At 43.3% G+C, this 18,038-nt stretch overlaps 1 protein-coding gene and 1 long non-coding RNA gene across 4 annotated transcripts; one reads left to right on the top strand and one right to left on the bottom strand.

Moving 5' to 3' along the window:
* The first annotated feature begins 112 nt into the window (after positions 1 to 112).
* LOC108163131 lies at positions 113 to 1,117 on the top strand. Of its 3 annotated transcripts, XR_004473118.1 has the most exons (4): positions 115 to 645; positions 708 to 745; positions 800 to 895; positions 967 to 1,117. It is a non-coding gene; the product is annotated as an uncharacterized LOC108163131 (long non-coding RNA). The 3 variants fall into 3 exon arrangements; XR_004473119.1 differs by having other exon boundaries at positions 113 to 645; positions 711 to 745; positions 800 to 1,117; XR_001775631.2 differs by having other exon boundaries at positions 123 to 645; positions 800 to 1,117.
* A 185-nt stretch (positions 1,118 to 1,302) lies between these two features.
* Positions 1,303 to 17,319, bottom strand: LOC108163130. Its single transcript, XM_017298245.2, has 4 exons — positions 17,021 to 17,319; positions 3,772 to 4,623; positions 2,827 to 3,688; positions 1,303 to 2,760 (listed from the first exon to the last, which is right to left on the bottom strand). The coding sequence occupies exons 2-4, from the start codon at positions 4,571 to 4,573 to the stop codon at positions 2,451 to 2,453; spliced, it is 1,974 nt and encodes a 657-aa protein (XP_017153734.1). The 5' UTR covers positions 4,574 to 4,623; positions 17,021 to 17,319; the 3' UTR covers positions 1,303 to 2,450.
* Positions 17,320 to 18,038: the final 719 nt, after the last annotated feature.

Below are 18,038 nucleotides of genomic sequence, written 5' to 3'. Positions count from 1 at the left end.
TATAAAAAAAATCTCGATAGTGATAATGATATTTTTCGGACCGATATATCGCGATGCCAATTTTAGCGTTGCCCATCACTGCATACTTGTTCAGCGGGTGAAATAATTCAATTCAAATGCTAGGCATGTGAAAGAAGCAAGGACAATGGTGAAGCTCCCACAGTGCTGGCATTTAGGTGATTAGGTATATGTGTCTATGACCGAGAAGCGCTGCGCATCGGCCTGGTAAATCCAATCGTTTCCACGGATGTCCTGTCGCCTGTCCGTAAATTTAAGCATCCTCGATTCCCAAATTGTCCATGGGATTCCTGAAGGATGATTGAAACGCGGAATATCGCTACTAGTTCTCCGAAAAATACGAAATGTGTATATCACAGTCGTATTTTGAAAAAGTGTACACTCTAAAGTTTTTTATACTATACTTTTGTATTGATATTTTTTGAAATGGTGGAAGCTAAAAAGTGCTCAAAGAAAAAAACTTACAAGACAAAAAAGGTCGCCCGCCTCACCAATAATGGCTATTTAAACTTTTTACGAGATTTCAAGAAAAAAAATAGCGGACTCCTGCCGCGAGAGATGGTCATGCGTGGTACTAAGGCTTGGTGTCGACTAAACAAACAGCAGAAGGAGAGATACCGCAAAATGGTAAGCAGCAATCACGGTCAAAAAAAATTCTTTATATTCTTACGTTTATCTTTGATATCCAGCAGAAAAGGACTAGCCGACGTGGCTAGCCAATAAAAGGGTAACCATAACATTCCCTTAACCAAAGCATAATTGAAACCGAGCTCTCCTTTAGCCAAAACCAGCAAAGGGGCAACAAAGTACCAGCCGCTGATCTTGGGCAGGTCTGTCCATAATGTCGTATATGTCTATATTGAGTTATATTTCTTAGGTAGGTCGCATTTTTCATACGATATCAGTCCTAGTGTTTCTAAATAACCATTGCGTCGTTGCCGAACCCAGAGGAAAACCAAACCGCCACTGCTTAGTCTTAGCCTCTTGCTAAAATATGCCATTAGTGTCGTAAATTTCCAGTGTAATTAAAATTAAATAATGTCTAGTATTTTATCTTGAATTATACTTCCTTTTATAAAGGATATACTGCGAAGGAGTATATATATTCAGCCTTTCTATAAACTCCCATTTTCCATGCATCGCTTAGATATGCTCTACCGCTGCGGGTAGATTGTAGAGGTGTTAAAATGAACGATGGATCCACTAAGGTATGTTATGTAGAAAGTGCAAAGAGACCTCGACCCTCTCCATTGAACCCCATTTGAAAGAAAAAACTTATTTGAATTCATTGCTAAATTTGATCATCAACTTTATTTGTTTTGGCTTTTTGTATTTTCGGGGATACTCATGCTCATCAACAGTTTTGGATATGTAAAATATGTTAGGGTCTTGGAAACAACTGCTTACTGAATGTTTACGAATAACAGCAACCACCTAATTAGGAATACATGTATCTTGTATCTTGCATCTTGTTTATTTGTATATTGGATAATTCTTAACTATAGCTAATACGAAGATCCAGAATATGTACAATCGAACGGTTTTCCTTTATATGTATGCGGAAAACTTCTTTGAATAAATAAATACAATGTAAATGTACGAGCGGACATACATAAATACATATAAATAAATGAAATTATTTGAAATTTGGCTAATGAGAGAGAGTTTTTACACTAACTATTTTGTATTTCATATACGCATCCGATCTACTATATATAGTATTGATATATGTAGCTACAACTGTTCATATTTACACATAATTTAGATTCCATAAATTAAAATTAATGGTTTTGAAATAAATACGTACTATACATCGAAATATTACGAGAAATACTTTTCCTTGCGGGAAAACAAAATGCAGAACGAGTTTTTCTAGCAATACTTATCATAGGAGAGTGGAGGTAGGGGTAGGGTTTGGGTAGGGGAGGAATTGCATTACGCGATAATACTTAGTAATAGTACAATTAATTAGATTTGATTTTGATTCCACACTTTTTGTTTTTTGGAGGCTTTTTCCGTATAGTTTTCCTATACCTTTATGGTGGCGGCACACGATGCACTGGGATTGTCTCTAGTTGAGTTTTGGTTTTAATTCTTGCTGCGTTGCATCAGGCGTTGCGCTTGCTGCGCTGCAGCGTTGCCATGGGCTGATAACAGTTTAGATTCGACGACATCCGGCCCAAGGCAACGGCCATGCGATGGGGCAGCCGGCACAGCTGCTCTTGTAGATTCGATGAGACAGCTCGATGATGCCGCCTTCCGCTGGTTGCTGCCTGCCTGCTGTCCTGTAATCGGACCACCTCTACATCGGGCTGCACATAGGACAGGTGCACGATATTGACACCCTCATCGTCATCGTCGCTGTCCACTTCCTCGTAGTAGAAGAAGCCCATCGGGTGCTGGTTTGCCGGATGAGCCGAATGGGCCGCGGACTATACGTTGCCGTAGAACGGTGCCGGTGTGTGGGCATCGCAGGGCTTGACGCGCAGCTTCTGCTTGTAGTGGTACTCCTTGAGATAGCTCTTCAGTCGCCCCGGAAGCTCCAGCTGATTGATGCCATCGTAGCTGGTGCTCGAGACGATAGTGGCTCGCGCCAGCTGCTGCAGCGAGAAGGTCTGTCTCCTATGCAGCGGCATGGTCAGGCAGGGTTCGAAGAACATCACGCAGGATGGGTCCTTGTAGTGCTCCAGCAGGCCCGTCACAGTGGGCGCGGTAAACACGCACGGATCATGACAGTCGAAGCTGTTGAAAGGGAAAACCTCAATTAGTTGGGATATCGTTTTGCAAGAGAGACTTGTCAGGACTTACCTAAACTTGTGGCCACTCTGCTCGATGCGCGCGTGCAGCGATCTTCCATATTTGCGGAATGTAACTGAGAAGAGGAACTCCTCCTGGGCCGAGTCGCGCAGCAGGAAAGTGCCCTCCGGCTTGCCCTCGAGTAGATGCTCCGCCTCATAGCGGTCCATCTTGCCCCAGTAGAAGCTGCTGTTGATGATCCGCTCCAGATCAGGGACCAGGCAATGCATAAAGTCTATCTGCGAGTGCACGGTCACACTGCGACGGCCATAGGTGAGACGCACTGGAGGACCCTGCTGCGGATCCAGCTGCTGCTGCAGATGCTGATGCTGCAGGTGTGGGAGAAGCGGTGCCGGCGCCGGCTCCGTGACCAGACGAATGTTGGGGCCCACTGTTACCCGGGCATTGGGGGACTCCACCACAAACTGCGGCGAGCTGATTCGGATGATGACATCACCATTCGCCGGGGCTGTCCAAATCGCCAACTGACTTGGCTCTGGCACCGCCACGGAGTTCCGTTTCCTCTGTGTCTGCAGCCGCTGCTGGGGAATCCCCAAGCCGCTTCCGCTGGCCCCACTGAGAGTGGGCGGCGTCGACCGGCGATCCGCCGTGCGAGATTTCCTGCTGGTCACCGCGGAGGATGACGATGATGTGCTGCTTTCCTTCTTATCCTTGCTGGAGTCGAGCATATCTCTGAAGCCCCTCAGGGCGTCCCGGCACTTGCACTTGCAGCAGCGTCGCTTGGAGCTGGTTGGTGCTGCTGCTGCTGCCGCTGCCGCTGCTGCGGCCGTGGATTCTGTTGCCCCCATGGACAGGGCTTTGCTCCTGCGACTCCGACAGCAACTGTTTCCGCTGGCGGCACTCCCTCTAGGAGCTGTTCCAAGAAAATCGAAAAAGAAATAAACATTGCCTAATGAGTAATCTGTGGGGCTGGCATTATATGAGTTGCTTCCTCACCTTGCTTGCTGTTTCTGTTGCTATTGCTGACGCTAGGGCAGATGTGTTGTGCTCCCGTCGACAACATTTCGCTGACTGGCAGCGACTCGAGCACCTCGCAGTACTCAACGACTTCGGCCTCGTGGCTGTGCTGGTGACGCCGACGCAGCAGCGACTCATCCACATCATCATCATCATCATCATTATCATCATCATCATCATCAGCAGCAGCAGCGTTAGTGTCAGCGTCGGCGTCGTGGACGTCGTTCAATTGTAGCGTACTTATCGCTGCCTCAGCCACAATGTTCCCGACTCCGACACCACTTCCCGCTAAATTGTTGTTATTCACGAGCTGTTGTCTCTCGGTTTTTGGCGCTTCCGTTGAACTGCCAGCAGTTCGATTTGACACCGCAACCGATCCGACACCAACACCGACTCCGAGTCCGAGTCCGCCTCCGGAACTCGCCAGCGCCCTCGCCTCCACCACAATCTGCTGTTCATTTGCATTTAGCGTGTCCGCAGACAGGGCGGCGGCAGCGACGGCGATACCTTGCACCTCCTCCTCGTCGTGGAGCACCTGACCACCATTGCCATTCTCCATTTTGGCCAATTGAATTTTGATTATGATTTGACGCACTTCCGAGCTGGCGGCGTCCGTTTGTGCTACGATTTCCTCCACTAGTTGCACCTGCTGGGGCTGTTCCTCTGCCAGGCTGATTGCTTCGTCTTCCACTTCCTCGAGACTCTTCTGTTGGGTATTGCTGGAGTTGTTCTTGTCCTGACTGGCAACGCGTACAGTTGGCTTGCTGAAGTGATGACCCATTGGAAGCTCTGTCTGTCCGCTCTGTGGAGAGTCTTCTCTGTTCTTTCGATCTGCAAAGCAGAGGGAATAGAGGTGATATCTGATTAGACTTTATTGTGGGATATTCTTGGGATTATAAAGGGTTTTTTTCATGCTGCAACAAGCCTATTCTGGGATAGGACTTATCTTTATTACTGCTGCTGTTTCTATGTACAGATCAGATTATATTTTACTCGGGAGTTAGCACATTTTTAATATTTACAGTCTGAGCACACAAACACCACACACTCGCACACTCACACAATCATTTCGCAACTTCCAGAAATAGTAGTCGCCGAGAGTCGAGGGAACCAGTTTTGCCCGTTCCTATTCTCCGGCAGCGTGTGAAATGTCTTGACCTACAGCAATCTTCCCAGACATGGTGGGGGCTTCACCCATTACCCCATCCTCAATCCTCATTACCGACTTAATTAGTTGCTTAGTGGAGAGATAAGTTGGGATATGTGCAAGGGAAGGAGGGCTGCTCCTGGGGGTCTCCAGCGAAGCAATCTACGGTCAAATGGGCAATTGAATGCAGTCCCACCCTCACCCCGAAGACCAGCACATGCCCTCTCAAAGACCATGTACTCTTGCTCCCCCACGAACTGACTCATCCGAGGCGGCGCGGCGAGCGAAACCAGAGAGAGATTTTCATCATGATGATGATGATGCTGCTGATAAACAATGGCATACCAATCCCACGCATCAGTTCTCCCAAGAAGTAATATGCTCATCCTATTTATAGGCATGCCCCTGCCCTGCCCTGCCCCCGTCCCTAGCACTCCACACACACACTCACACATGTGCTTCGACCCCCCCAGCACCACCATCAAACCCGTCTGACTTCTAGGTCAATGCGGCTTATCATCTGTATGGAAATTGGAAACCCCATAATCGACAAAGAAAACGAAGTGAAACGAAACGGAACCCTGGCCTGGCCTGGCCACAGCACACACACCACACGGAGCGAAACAGTAAGCCCCCATTCATGGGAAATTGTTAATATTATTCACTGATAAATCAATTCAATCACAACCACAAAATGTGGGCCTGTCCCATTTCCAATTCCAATCTGTCTGCCTTCGCTTCTGAGTAATTACTTTCGCACTAGCCAAAATCGGAATCCTTATCGCCCCCCACTTACTCGTAATTTACCCACTAAGAAGATGCGTCATCTTCCGCCCTAAGTGTGGTGTTAGAAAAGAATGGTGCAGGGGCAGGAATACGACATGACAACGGGGCCAAAGCACAGGTTAATGAGTCACCCACGGCCACATCCATCCACTGTCCTACCCTTCCGTCTGCTATTGGTAGAAACTCTTGTGGTTTGCCCAGCTGGAGCTCTGCGGCCGCTCGTTCTGTGTTAATTGAGTTGTTCGATGGTGAAATAACTAGATCACCGATCAGCTGATTGCACAACTGATTGATCGATAGGCGATCAGTCATGAAGGTTCTTCACATTTACTTCCTAGAGAGGGAAGTCCCCAAATACCATATCGAGAAGGATGATCATTGAAAGATCATTGCACTTAAGAATATTATGTATATACAAATCCTAAAGATTCATTAATTCACTTGACCTTTTTGATGAGTTTAATGAACCTTGTTGATAGTCTAGAATAATTAAAATCTTAAGGGAATCCCTGCCAATTAACGAAATTAAAAGAAAGACGTCGCATGGCAGATAGCAAGAGCGTCAAAGCGGATGACATATAGGGCCCGGGAGATCCCTAATTAATAGTCTTTACGTATAGGAATCTCCCACATAATATCTCACTGTCGCAGTGCGGCAGGCGTTTATAATTATACAGTACTCAAAAAACTTGGAGATAACTTTTAATCAGTTCTTTCGTGGGAATACCACCCCAATCTGTCTCTCAAGTTGGAAATTAGTAAATTGAAATTTGTCGCAGTACAACATCGAATAAATAACCCCGAAGTAACCTCTATTTTGGTCATAAATAAAACGGAATTTCCTCCGTAAAGATTGTAATCACTTCATAGCGATTATTATTTTTAAAAATTATAAACAACACGTTACCCGTACAATCAAGAGCATGGCTTAAACGGAAATTCGGGTTTATCAGTTCCCCGAATACGAATGTGAATACGAACACGAATAGTGTTTTTATAGCTGAAATCGCACAGTTTTGTAGAATTCCCGTGCCAATATAGATTCCGAAAATTCATCGGTACTATGATTTCTAATAAACTTTTATCACTTTTCCTCGCACATGCTCCGCACTGCACTCTCTGGGCCCCCCTGCAGCCTACCGTCTATCGGAAAGCACACAAGCTGCTATAATGTTTTCCCTGGAATTCCCTCTAACCGAAAAGAGCACTCAAGTTAATCACTTAACGAGTAATATTTCTACTTGTGCTGTGCCTAATCAAACACTCAAACGCTCGAACAGCGAAGCGCTGAAACGCTGGAACGCTGGAACACTGAAACACTGCCACAATCCAGGCAATTAACAGTGCATACATTTCCACAAGTTTTCCCAAAACGACAAGCCGAAACACACTGAGAAATATCAAAGCAAACGATCCACAAAGTCCAAGCCCAACTTCCGGGAAATGCGAGCCCAAAAGCGGGTCTGAGACGGGAACGGGGGAGGGGGCTGGCTGAAACAGTCAAAATTGGCAGCCTTTTAACGAGAATTCAAATTATAAATGAAATTATTTACGTGGAAGTGGGGGCCGTTCCGTTGAAATTATGGAGTGTCTGTCTGTTTATAATTCGATTTGTATTCACCGTTAGCAGCGCTGTCTAACGGCACTCGTACTTAACATAGAAGTACAGTTCGCGGCGGGGCACGTGCTGCAATCGATTTCAGATGCATCGACTTAATCGAGTGAGTAATCAGTGTGCATGTCATACAACGAATGATTAAATATCTAACCACCAACAGACAGAGATAGAGAGATAGGGAGAGAGAGAGACGGGGAGCACCGCTAGTGAGTGATCCAACCATTATTATGTGTATATTTACGACTATGATGAAATACAGAAAAAGCCAGCGACTTGAACTCAAGATTCAACTTCTGATTCCAAGAGGCCCGCATGAGGCGACAGCCAAGTCAGCTAACAAAATTTTTTCAATGGAAATACAAAACTGAAACAGCAGATAAAAGCCCGCAAGGGATCGTACGAGACCCGAGGCAGGGACCAGAGGACAGAAGACAGAAGCAGCAGAACGCAGTTTAGGTAGTCCCATGAGTCACAGGATGACGACTCCACTCCACTGTCTCCTGGAGCTCTGACGGTCTGACGGCCTGTCGGTCGGGGCTCTCTGCAGCGGCGTGCATGTTTATCAGCCGGCCTGGCACTTTTCGGAGGCCGGCCCGGCCCTCCGGCCCGATCCGATCCGATCCCAGTGCTTAACTCTTTCCTTCCACTTTTTGCTTTCGGTTTTTGTATTGTTGCCAGCCAGAGAGCACAGAGCAGCTGAAGTTTTGTTTCGTTTTCGCTGGTGTTGTTGTTGGACTGCAGACAATGCGGAATTTCGTCAGAAAACCAAATACAGATAATGATCTAATACATAACTTGCCAAAAGTAAAAAACGGTGATAAACGCTGGCTAAAGAGCGGCCAGGGCGAAGGTGAAGGCAAAGAAGAGAAAGAAAGCCAAAAGCAAAAATTTGAATGGCTAATAAGGGACTCCCGGATGAATGGGGAATGGAATGGAATAGGGGGAATCACCTCTGAAAATTAACACCAAAGGTAGAATACCTCAAATAAAAGCTAATTCGAAGTGGAGCAGGAAATAAATCCCAAACGAAACCAATTTTAAGGAAATTTGCATTTTAAATAAATGTTTATTTCATTGAATTTGGATATGTATTAATACAAAATTTGCATTTCTATTTCTGTTAAAAAAGAAAATACATTTTTATTTATTTTTAAATTGAAATGTCCCAAAGGGAAACAAGTTTTTGGTGGCTTAACGCTTGGCTGATTGCCTCGCGAAGAGGTAGCTGGGAAAGTAGTATAAACCATAACAAATTCACAAATGAACGTGCATACAAATTGTTTAGAAGAGGATATCGAATATATCACCTTGTTCGTGGTCGGAACGTTGCGACCCCGCTGCAGCAGCAGCAGCCGAAAGCTCAGATCAAACGCAACGGCGACGAAAGATAAAACAGAGCGCAAGCTTCAGCGGGAGGGAGAGCTTATGGAGAGGGAGAACAGAACAACAAACCAAAGCAGAAGCAGACAATTATGCTCGACGGCATTTGCTTACAGGTACGTATGTACGTACATGTGTAAACTGAATCCTCTTGATAAAGTATTCAACGTTAGACATATTATACCTGAATAATAACACCATATATTACAAATTACATTGTTCCTGAATATCGCGAACTCAGCAATGACTACACGCGACAGTCTATAAATAGCCCCAAGGAAAACTGAAAACTGAAATTTCATAACCCGTTTTCTAAGCCATACAATCAATGTATTACTTTTATCTGTAAGCGAAAATTATTTCGTACATGGACCGCGCCCCGCCAAGGTCCGTTATTAAAAACCCATTTGGAAGCCAGCACACTCGAAATGACTCTGTAACCTTCCCACCAGCCCGACAAGAAACAAGAAACAGCAAACAACAAAGATCTGGCCTGGCTGGCTACAAGAGTGCGCGGTGTGTACCGGGTACTGGTACTCGCATGTACAATATTGTAGTATTATGTTTTACGCAGAAATTGTCACAACAGAAACGAGAAAAAAATGAATTGCGGTCAACGAGACAAATGGGGGACGACGCGACGCGAAGCGACGCGGAATGTAGGCAAGTGCAAAACCGAACGAACCACCACACAAAGGAGCACAAGAGTCGGACACAACGAAGCAGAGAGCACCCTACAGCACCACAGCACCCTACGCCCTGTGTCTGGGGAGATTGTTTTCTCATAATTCCCCCTTCCAGGGAATTTTCTGGGAAGATGAAAATGACAAAAAGTTTGATTGATTGGTTTCGTGAGAAATTAATACTGAATTTTACAGCTGAAATGGCTGGAATTTTGTACCACGATTGCTGTATCTTGTCTGTAAGCCTTTTCCCTCAATTCCATTTCCGAAGAAATGTATCTGTTTTTGTGTAATCAAATATGTTTTTTCCGTTTACGGAATGATCAGAAAGAAGGCGGCTTAATGCGAGTGCAACAAGCTCTCTCCCACAACCGATGTACTCATCCAACAACCTCAAGTCAACTCCAATGAGAAGAAACCTCAACAAAAGTCAGCGCCGACGACGACGGGTGGGATCGGGTCCGGGGCCGAGGAGAACTGTAGGATTTTAAAGCGAATTCAATTACTTTTTGTTGCTGCCGACGGTGCTTCTTTTGTCGTTTTTTTTTTTGTAAGAGTATTTCTCTCATTTTGTTTCTTTTTTGTGCTTTGCATTTACTTGGAATTCGCAAATGAACTTCGCTTGAAAATAAAATCCCATGCAAAAACGGAGCAGCAAAGTGTTCGACAGAGACAGCGACAGCAGGGCAGGGCAGGGAAAGGTGCAGGGGGAGAGCGGGCTCCTGAGAAAGTGTATTCCATTTTGATATATTTTTTCACTGGAAAATTGAAATGAGATTTATTTATTACGTTTTCGGGGTTGGGTCGCGGTCTGGTCCGGGGCCTACGGTGGGATTTCATTCGCAATTTGCCCATTCATTGCTGGCTCTTTTCGGGAAATAAATAAAAACAGAATATCTGAGTGTGATTCGGCATTCATACTTATACGGAACTTTAATTAGCATTTCCAGTAAAATTCACTAAACAGGCACAAGCTTTTTATCGCCGCTCTCCTCTCTCTGGTAGCACCTGTCTGTCTGTCTCTCTCTTGCTGAAAAGTTCGTGACTGATTATGCTCTATGGGGTGGACGTATGGCGGGGGAGGGGCGTAGGAGATTTAAGGAGAAATCTACATTGACGTGTGCAAAGAATTTTGTTTATATTACGTTTTACGTTCAAAGTGGTTATCTCTCTCTCTCTCTCTCTCTATATATCTATATAAAAGTGTATATGCATATCTCTATTTTTCTGTATAGTATATGGGTGGGTATATCCCTCATTCTCTATAGTGTATTTCTCTTATCAAAAGAGAGACTAGGTGTTGTGTCCACTATAAACCCATACTTAAGCAGTGCTAGGTGCGACCGCGTTGATTATCTCTAGACCCAAAACGATAATAATGAATATAATAATATTAACATTTAATGTGAAAAGAGGCGATTTCTTGGAAATTCGCACACAACTCTCACAGATACACCCGAAAGGCTCTACATGATAAATCCAGTCCAGACACACACATGCATGGACATGGAAATGGAATTCTTGGAAAATATGCACACGGTACTCACATGCTGGTGAAGTCATGAAGTTGCCCAAACGCTATATACCCTCTACACGCACACACATGCACACATCGTATGTACGAGTATGTACTTATACGTACATATGGGTTTATGTTGTTTTCTGATTAAACGAAAGCACTAGCCTAACAGAAAATTCAACTTAATTTGCCACCACACTTTGTCCGAGGCCACAACCTAAGCCCCGGTAGTAGTGTTAGTTCTATGATAGAAGATGTTCTCCCTAGATACTTTTGTATCTTTTGTTCGGGCACCCTCCTGGTGTTAAGCTGAAATTATGAGCGTAAGCACGCACCGAACGCTAACGGTACACAATAGACCCCCAGAAGATAAAGAAATGTGTAAAGAACTGTATAAACTTTGTGACGTACAAAAGATTTGTTTTGGTAGCCACGGGCGGCCCCGAGGTCTTTGTTCCTGAACGACAACATTGTGGAACGGAGGTCGTTCCGTCAGACTTGCGTCTAAAGTTTCTAAACAGTTTCTAATACCATTTGAAGTGTAGACTATAATGCCAGAGATCGTTTTAGAGGTTTAAAGTCTAGAACATGAATAACTTAGGGAAAGCTACACCTAGCTCAGGAATATATTAGAGAAATATCATTGAAAATATCCAAAATATGGGGTTTAAATATTATTTATATAATTTTCGTAAGGCTTAAGAACATAAGATTTTTAATCATATTACACAGAACTTCAATCATAATTATAAAACAAAAAACGAGGGGGAACGTTGTGAGTTGCTGCGGAGACCGCAACTCTACAAGTATACCCGATACTACTATGTATCTGCGTTTTTAGTTTTCTCGTATCCTCAATATTGTGGATGCAACAGATTTTCGTTCTTTGTGGGGGCGGAAGGGGGTGGGGCGAAATTTTGAGATATACGTTTTATAGTGACATCTTAAAGGAGTGTGTGTACCAAATTTGGTTACTCTAGCCTTAATAGTCTCTGAGATTTGTGGATGCCTCAGATTTTCGTCCTTTGCGGGGGCGGAAGGGGGTGTGGCGAAATTTTGACACAAAATGGTCAAGGTCCGAAATCACAGGAGTGTGGATACCAAATTTGGTTGCTCTGGCTCTTATAGGTTCTGAGATCCTTGAACTCATATTTTGCAATTGGCAAAACCGACCATGAAACCTGTGTGTTAGAGAGAGACAGAGCGAGAAAGAATGAAATTTTTTTCTTGATTCTGGCTATAATAATTATACGATCTGGTTCAGATTTTGCACTCTAGAAGATATAGTCATCTTCTACGATTCTGCGTTTTTAGTTTTCTCGTATCGTCGAAATTGTGGATGCCACAGATTTTCGTCCTTTGTGGGGGCGGAAGTGGGCGGGGCAAAGTTTTGAAATATTCTTGTAGCAGTGACATATCACAGAAGTCTGGATCCAAAACATCGTTGCTCTCGCTCTTATAGTCTTTGAGCACTAGGCGCTGAAGGGGACGGACAGACGGACGGACGGACAGACGGACAGACAGACATGGCTCAATCGACTCGGCTATTGATGCTGATCAACAATATATATACTTTATGGGGTCGGAAACGATTCCTTCTGGACGTTACACACATCCACTTTTACCACAAATCTAATATACCCCAATACTCATTTTGAGTATCGGGTATAATTAACTCATTGAAGAACACGTTATAATATTCGAAAAAACCATGACTGTAACTTTTTAGGAACGAAAGATTGATATGTATCTTGTATGTGGAGAGGATATTGATCTCTTTTCCGTTGTTTCTCAAGATTATCGTCTGGAATACATTTTAAATTGGCAATAAATCATGAAGAAAATATCTTTAAGCGTATCCAAAATGTTAGAGTATCACATTGATGAAGGCATACCCCGCTTCGAAGATTAAGTTCGATTTCTATTCAACCGATGAAAACCAAATAACCGATAATAGTAGTAGTAAAACTATTTTTGCACTTTTTCTAGATTGAGGTAGGTTTGTGTCGCGAAATCAGTTTCACTGGAAGGTCTCCCTCCGTTTTTACCTGTTCGGTTCCGCGTGGAAATATTAACTGAACGGCAAACTGCAGCACTCTCATAATATATTGAAGGAAAAGCACTTGAGCGACAAACGACAAACGGTAAACGGTAAACGTGACTGATTAAAATGTATAATTTTAGTGATTACGATTGGCCAGAAACGTAATCAGATACGAAAAGAACTAAGGCGACCTTTGCGAATACGTAGAAATATACAAATGTACGTATGTATATGTATACGTCGAAGAGTACGAGTGTGTATGTATGTATCACACTATCAGCAAAGCGAGAAGATTATACAAGTTTCTATACAAAAATTCATTGATAAATTACTACGAACCGCAGAACCAACAAACACCCGCCCACAAAGATAGCCCGCTCACAGATACTGTCAGAGCACACAAACACCGACGACGGCGGCTTATCAACAGAAACCGTACGTTTGCAAAGTTGAAACGAAACAGAATTCTTAGAACAATCAAAAGCATTTCGTTCGCTTTTCCCAGGAAAAGCAAATATGTACGGAGAGACGGGCAGACGGAGCGTCGGGGGAGAACGGGAGACATGCGGCTCTGATAAGTGGAGGAGAGAGCAGGCTGGGGTAAGGTCAAGAGATATAGTCCAATCGCATGTTGAGTATTGCTCATAGTCCCGGGAGCTTTGTCGTGGAAACCCATTCAAATGTGCACACACACAAGCTCGTGTGTGTGTTACCATTGATTACGAAACTTGGACACAAATAGAAAAAATGCTTGGAACTGGTTTTTCGGTCGTTCGCTGCTTTTGTCACAACAGTTTTCGTCTCACCTTTATGCGGATTGCTCTTAAATGTGTTTACTATGGAAATACTCGAACAATAAGGTCAGTGCAGCAGTCAGCAGGAGAATTGAGATACAATATGTACGAGTATTCGGGTATATTGTAAATGATGAGACTTTGGACCAAAAAGTTGAATAATTCAGTCCAAGAAATATAGCCGTGACCTATGATTGTGTGATATGAGACTGGCTATGATAAGAGGTACTATCTACCTTAAGATAAATGTACAGAAATTCTAAAAATATAACAAAGAATAAACACATCCAGAAGCTGTTTAACTACGGATAAGATATGCATATCAGAGTTAAGAGATCTTAAAAACAGGCAACTGACAGACTTTGATGGGAATCTGAACTGCATTTCTCAATAATTCCGAATGATATTCATTCCCGAACATCTCAATCGGTTAAACAATATAACATGTTCCCATTCTTTTGGCTTTACAATCCGAAAACAAGCAATGTTCATACGATATCATATTTCCCTATAACTACAATTCAGTACCAAACGTAGGCCTAGGCCAACACATCCTCCCTCTCACAGCATGAGTACGAGTACTTATCCCATCCCCTCCCCCTCGCTTGATAGAGCCACTCGACACACACACACACACACACTCACTCACCTACAGAATTGAGTGTTTTGCCCACATTTCACTATTTGGCATTGCGTTTCAATTGAACAAATTCACTCGAACAATTAACAATAAAAACGAGAAACGAACAAAATCAAATTTCCAGCGAAATCTCATCGAAAATGCCAAAGAGCAGAAAGGAAAAACAAATAACAATAGGATAAACGAAAGAAAGGCAAGCAAAGTGGAAGGGCAATAGCCAAAATCCTACGGACGGAGTACCTATGATTGTTTGCATTTGTGTCTGTGGCTGTGTCTGCATCTATAGCTGTGTATTTGCGAGTGTGTGTGTATCTCTGTGAGTGGCAGCAGCTGAACGCTCGCTCAGGCCGTTGCCAAGCAGACAATTTGGCATTTTGCAAGATCTTTCATGTTCGTTCACGTTCGCTGTGGCTCTGCCATCTCTTTGCCTCTCGTGGAGCGCCAATTAAGCAGCGCCCCCGTCCCCGTCCCCTCCCTCTTTCTCTGGGTCTGCTGCCCCTCCTCACAGTGCACTTATCCTGTTCGAAACAATTTCACATGAAATGCTATTAAAAATCAAGAAAGAAAGGCCAGCTTTGAACACCGAAGCTTAAGGTACCCTTGCCGCATTATCATTTGTATGAAATTTCCTTGAAATATCTAAAGCAAATGGCTGGATCAATTAAAAGTTTAATGGAAATAGTCTCGTATCTACGAGAATCGGAAAAGATACATATGTATCTATAGAATCTGGAGCAAGGGCAAACGTCTGCTCAAAACAACGAGACCCTCTTTAAAGTGTACACAAAATTGAAAATGCTCTCAAGTTTAATACCAAATTTCAAGGAAATGAGCGGAAGAAGATGGTAAAAGCGGGTTTCTTTACCAAGAATTATCAAAAAAGTGCAGACCCACATACACACACATACACACTCTCCCAACGAGAGGAGCACAGACGGCAACAACACTCTTTGACGCATTACAAACAAAGTTAATAACACCTTTTCTTATGAAGGGTACAACAACGCCGAACGGAACGTTCCCTGAAGAGAGGGAGAAGTCTTCAGATGTGGCTGTTGTTACTGTTGTTGTTGTACGGCTTCAGCCGAATTGAGCGGCACGGCGGATAGGCTACACCTTTAGCAAGAAGCCAGAAAGGCCGAAAGAGCCAGAGACCAATAACCAGCCCAGTCAGCCATCTATCCAGTCAGCCAGAAGAGTGTGTGTGTGCGTTCCCATCGGTATGGGTGAGAGCATTGCACAGATACAGTGAGCACTCTGAGATGAGAACCGGGGGGCAATGCTGACAGCCTGTTTGACAAGTCTCCTTATGGGATGGATGGCATAGAATGTAGCTTTGAATTCATTGATTGGGAGCAAACTCTCTTTCTGAAGAACTACAGTGAAACTTCCATGACGGAACTTTAGAGACTAGAGGCTGTTTTATCTATAGACGTAGATATAGTTTTTACATCAACATTAAGTTCACCTGGTATTCAGTGGATATTCAGGCTAATCGCATATTTCAATCTATTATATGTGCATTGAACACTCGTAAATCATTTCTTCTTTGCTTCGATTTATGGTTATATATATCTTCGAGTTCAGGAACCGTCAAGTTTAAATTCTATCAAAATGCCACTTCAATGCCATTTGGCTCTCAATCATATTTTCGTTTCAGCGAATTCCCTTGAAAAAACTTGAACTTTTGTTCAACTTTTGGCGAGCTTCCACTGTATCCGCATATTGTATCTGTGTGATGGCCAGCTTCAGCCTGGTTTGCGGTGTTAAATGTTTGCAGCAGTAGCAGCAGCGGGGCAGCAGCAGCAGCAGGGGCTGGGGTAGTAGCAGCAGCATTTCATTCAATAGCGCGAACGACAACAGCAACAGCAACAACTACAACCAAAGCAGCTGCCAACATCATCGCTGCAGAGAGCAAAAACATACACACATACAGATACAGATACTACCACCCGCCGCCACCTCTACGTCTCTGTCCATGCTCGGCCTGCTCTTTTCATCATTGTGTGTGTGTGTGTGAAGCATGGGCACGAGTGTATCCGTGCATGAGTACTCGTATATGTGTGAGGCCACAGCACGAGAGTGTGTCTGTGTAATGGTATTGTTGAGCTGCTGCTGCTTCTGCTGGCCGCTTGGGCTGGCTGGCTGTCTGTCTGTCACTTCTCAGAAATCGGTCTAAATTAGAAAATGCGTTTCTGGGAATTTCGTATCTCTCTCTGTCGCTTTTGGGCACACACTCTCACACATTCAGCGAAAGATCGGGGCGAACGATGCGACATCCCCATATAGATATTTATATATATTGTAAATATATATTTATATTATTAAATATTGTACCATTTCCCATTTCCGAGAATGCCATTTCCCTTGAACAACTGCGGAATTTATCAATGACTGCTTCCGTCACAGTGTTTTGATGGTTAAAGAAACCACATTCATGCTTTTTTTTTTCTTCCCTTTTAATTGGATTTTCAACAATTTCCAAAAGTGCAATGGACCAGAAAGCTATCCACAAACTATTTGAAGGCGAGATTGTAACATGAACGAGCGGATCTATGGGCAGAATAGCACCTCCCATAAAATACTGCCTTAACTGTTTGGCTGTCATCTATTTTACCTTTTGATTTTCTGCTGTTTGCTATTTGTTTGTGTTCCGCCACATTCAGCACTTTATGTTAATTGTATTTTAAGCATTATTTAGTTTAGTATTTCACGAGACGACACTCTATCACACTCACACGCACACAAATTTTTGTGCAATTTGCACTAACGATATTTCGTTTGATTTTGATTTGCACCAGACGCCGACGCTTCGCCTGCCTGTGTGTACACTGACTGTGCTGGATTCTGGTTGATTTAATCAAATTGCACAATTTTACTCGGCGAGACGACGTACAACAACCGAAATGTCACACACAATACGTCATACATTTCAAAATATACCGTAAATATACTGACGAATTATTATACATGGTGACTACACGCCAACTACACATTGTAGCAAATGTTAAATACATTTTTATGTAATTACCAAAAGCGACACCTGAAGGGGAAATGTCTACGTTTAAAATATTTTTACCCGTTTTTTCTTCATATAAGCCCCATGGAAGCGCCAGTGTGAAAAACCTTCTTTTTGACATGCCTTTTTCTGAGATTTTGATGGCAAACGATCAGGAATTCGATTCTGATCACGAATTAGTATTCGATGTGGGCTGGGACATGGCTCTAAGCGGTATTTCAACACGGTTTCTACATTGTTGCATTTGACAAGAGGGTGCGCCTTAAAATATACTGGAAAATACTAAAAATACCTATAAAGAGTATAAAAATTGCGAGGTGTGTAAGCTAGACATGGTGGCAAGAAAATAAGAAAGTGCGGTCTGGCCTTCAGACATATACCAAAAAATCCCGTATCATTTTGAAAATATACCGTAAATATACTGTCGGATTCAAGTTCTATATTCCTCGATTTCCACATAATTTTATCCAATTAACGAATCTATTTTTTACTTGACTGGCTTATTTTAAATACTTGACTTTGAATGTTTTTGTCTCAATTTTGGTTGCTCAACAACAATATAGCGTCCCGTATGATGAAAAACCGAACTTAGCTCACTTAAGCCCCCTCTATTTAA

This window comes from Drosophila miranda, chromosome 4, assembly GCF_003369915.1.
Source record: "Drosophila miranda strain MSH22 chromosome 4, D.miranda_PacBio2.1, whole genome shotgun sequence".
Classification (NCBI taxonomy): Eukaryota; Metazoa; Arthropoda; class Insecta; order Diptera; family Drosophilidae; genus Drosophila; species Drosophila miranda.
The sequence above is the reverse complement of the archived record's forward strand: the minus strand, read 5'-3'. Positions and strand labels throughout refer to the sequence as shown.

Excerpts from the sequence above, each read along its gene's own strand:
- LOC108163130 (XM_017298245.2), bottom strand. The coding sequence starts at position 4,573 with ATGGGTCATCACTTCAGCAAGCCAACTGTACGCGTTGCCAGTCAGGAC. Across the intron at positions 3,689-3,771 it reads CAACAGAAACAGCAAGCAAG|CTCCTAGAGGGAGTGCCGCC; the intron begins GTGAGGAAGCAA and ends TTCTTGGAACAG. Across the intron at positions 2,761-2,826 it reads CAGAGTGGCCACAAGTTTAG|CTTCGACTGTCATGATCCGT; the intron begins GTAAGTCCTGAC and ends CCCTTTCAACAG.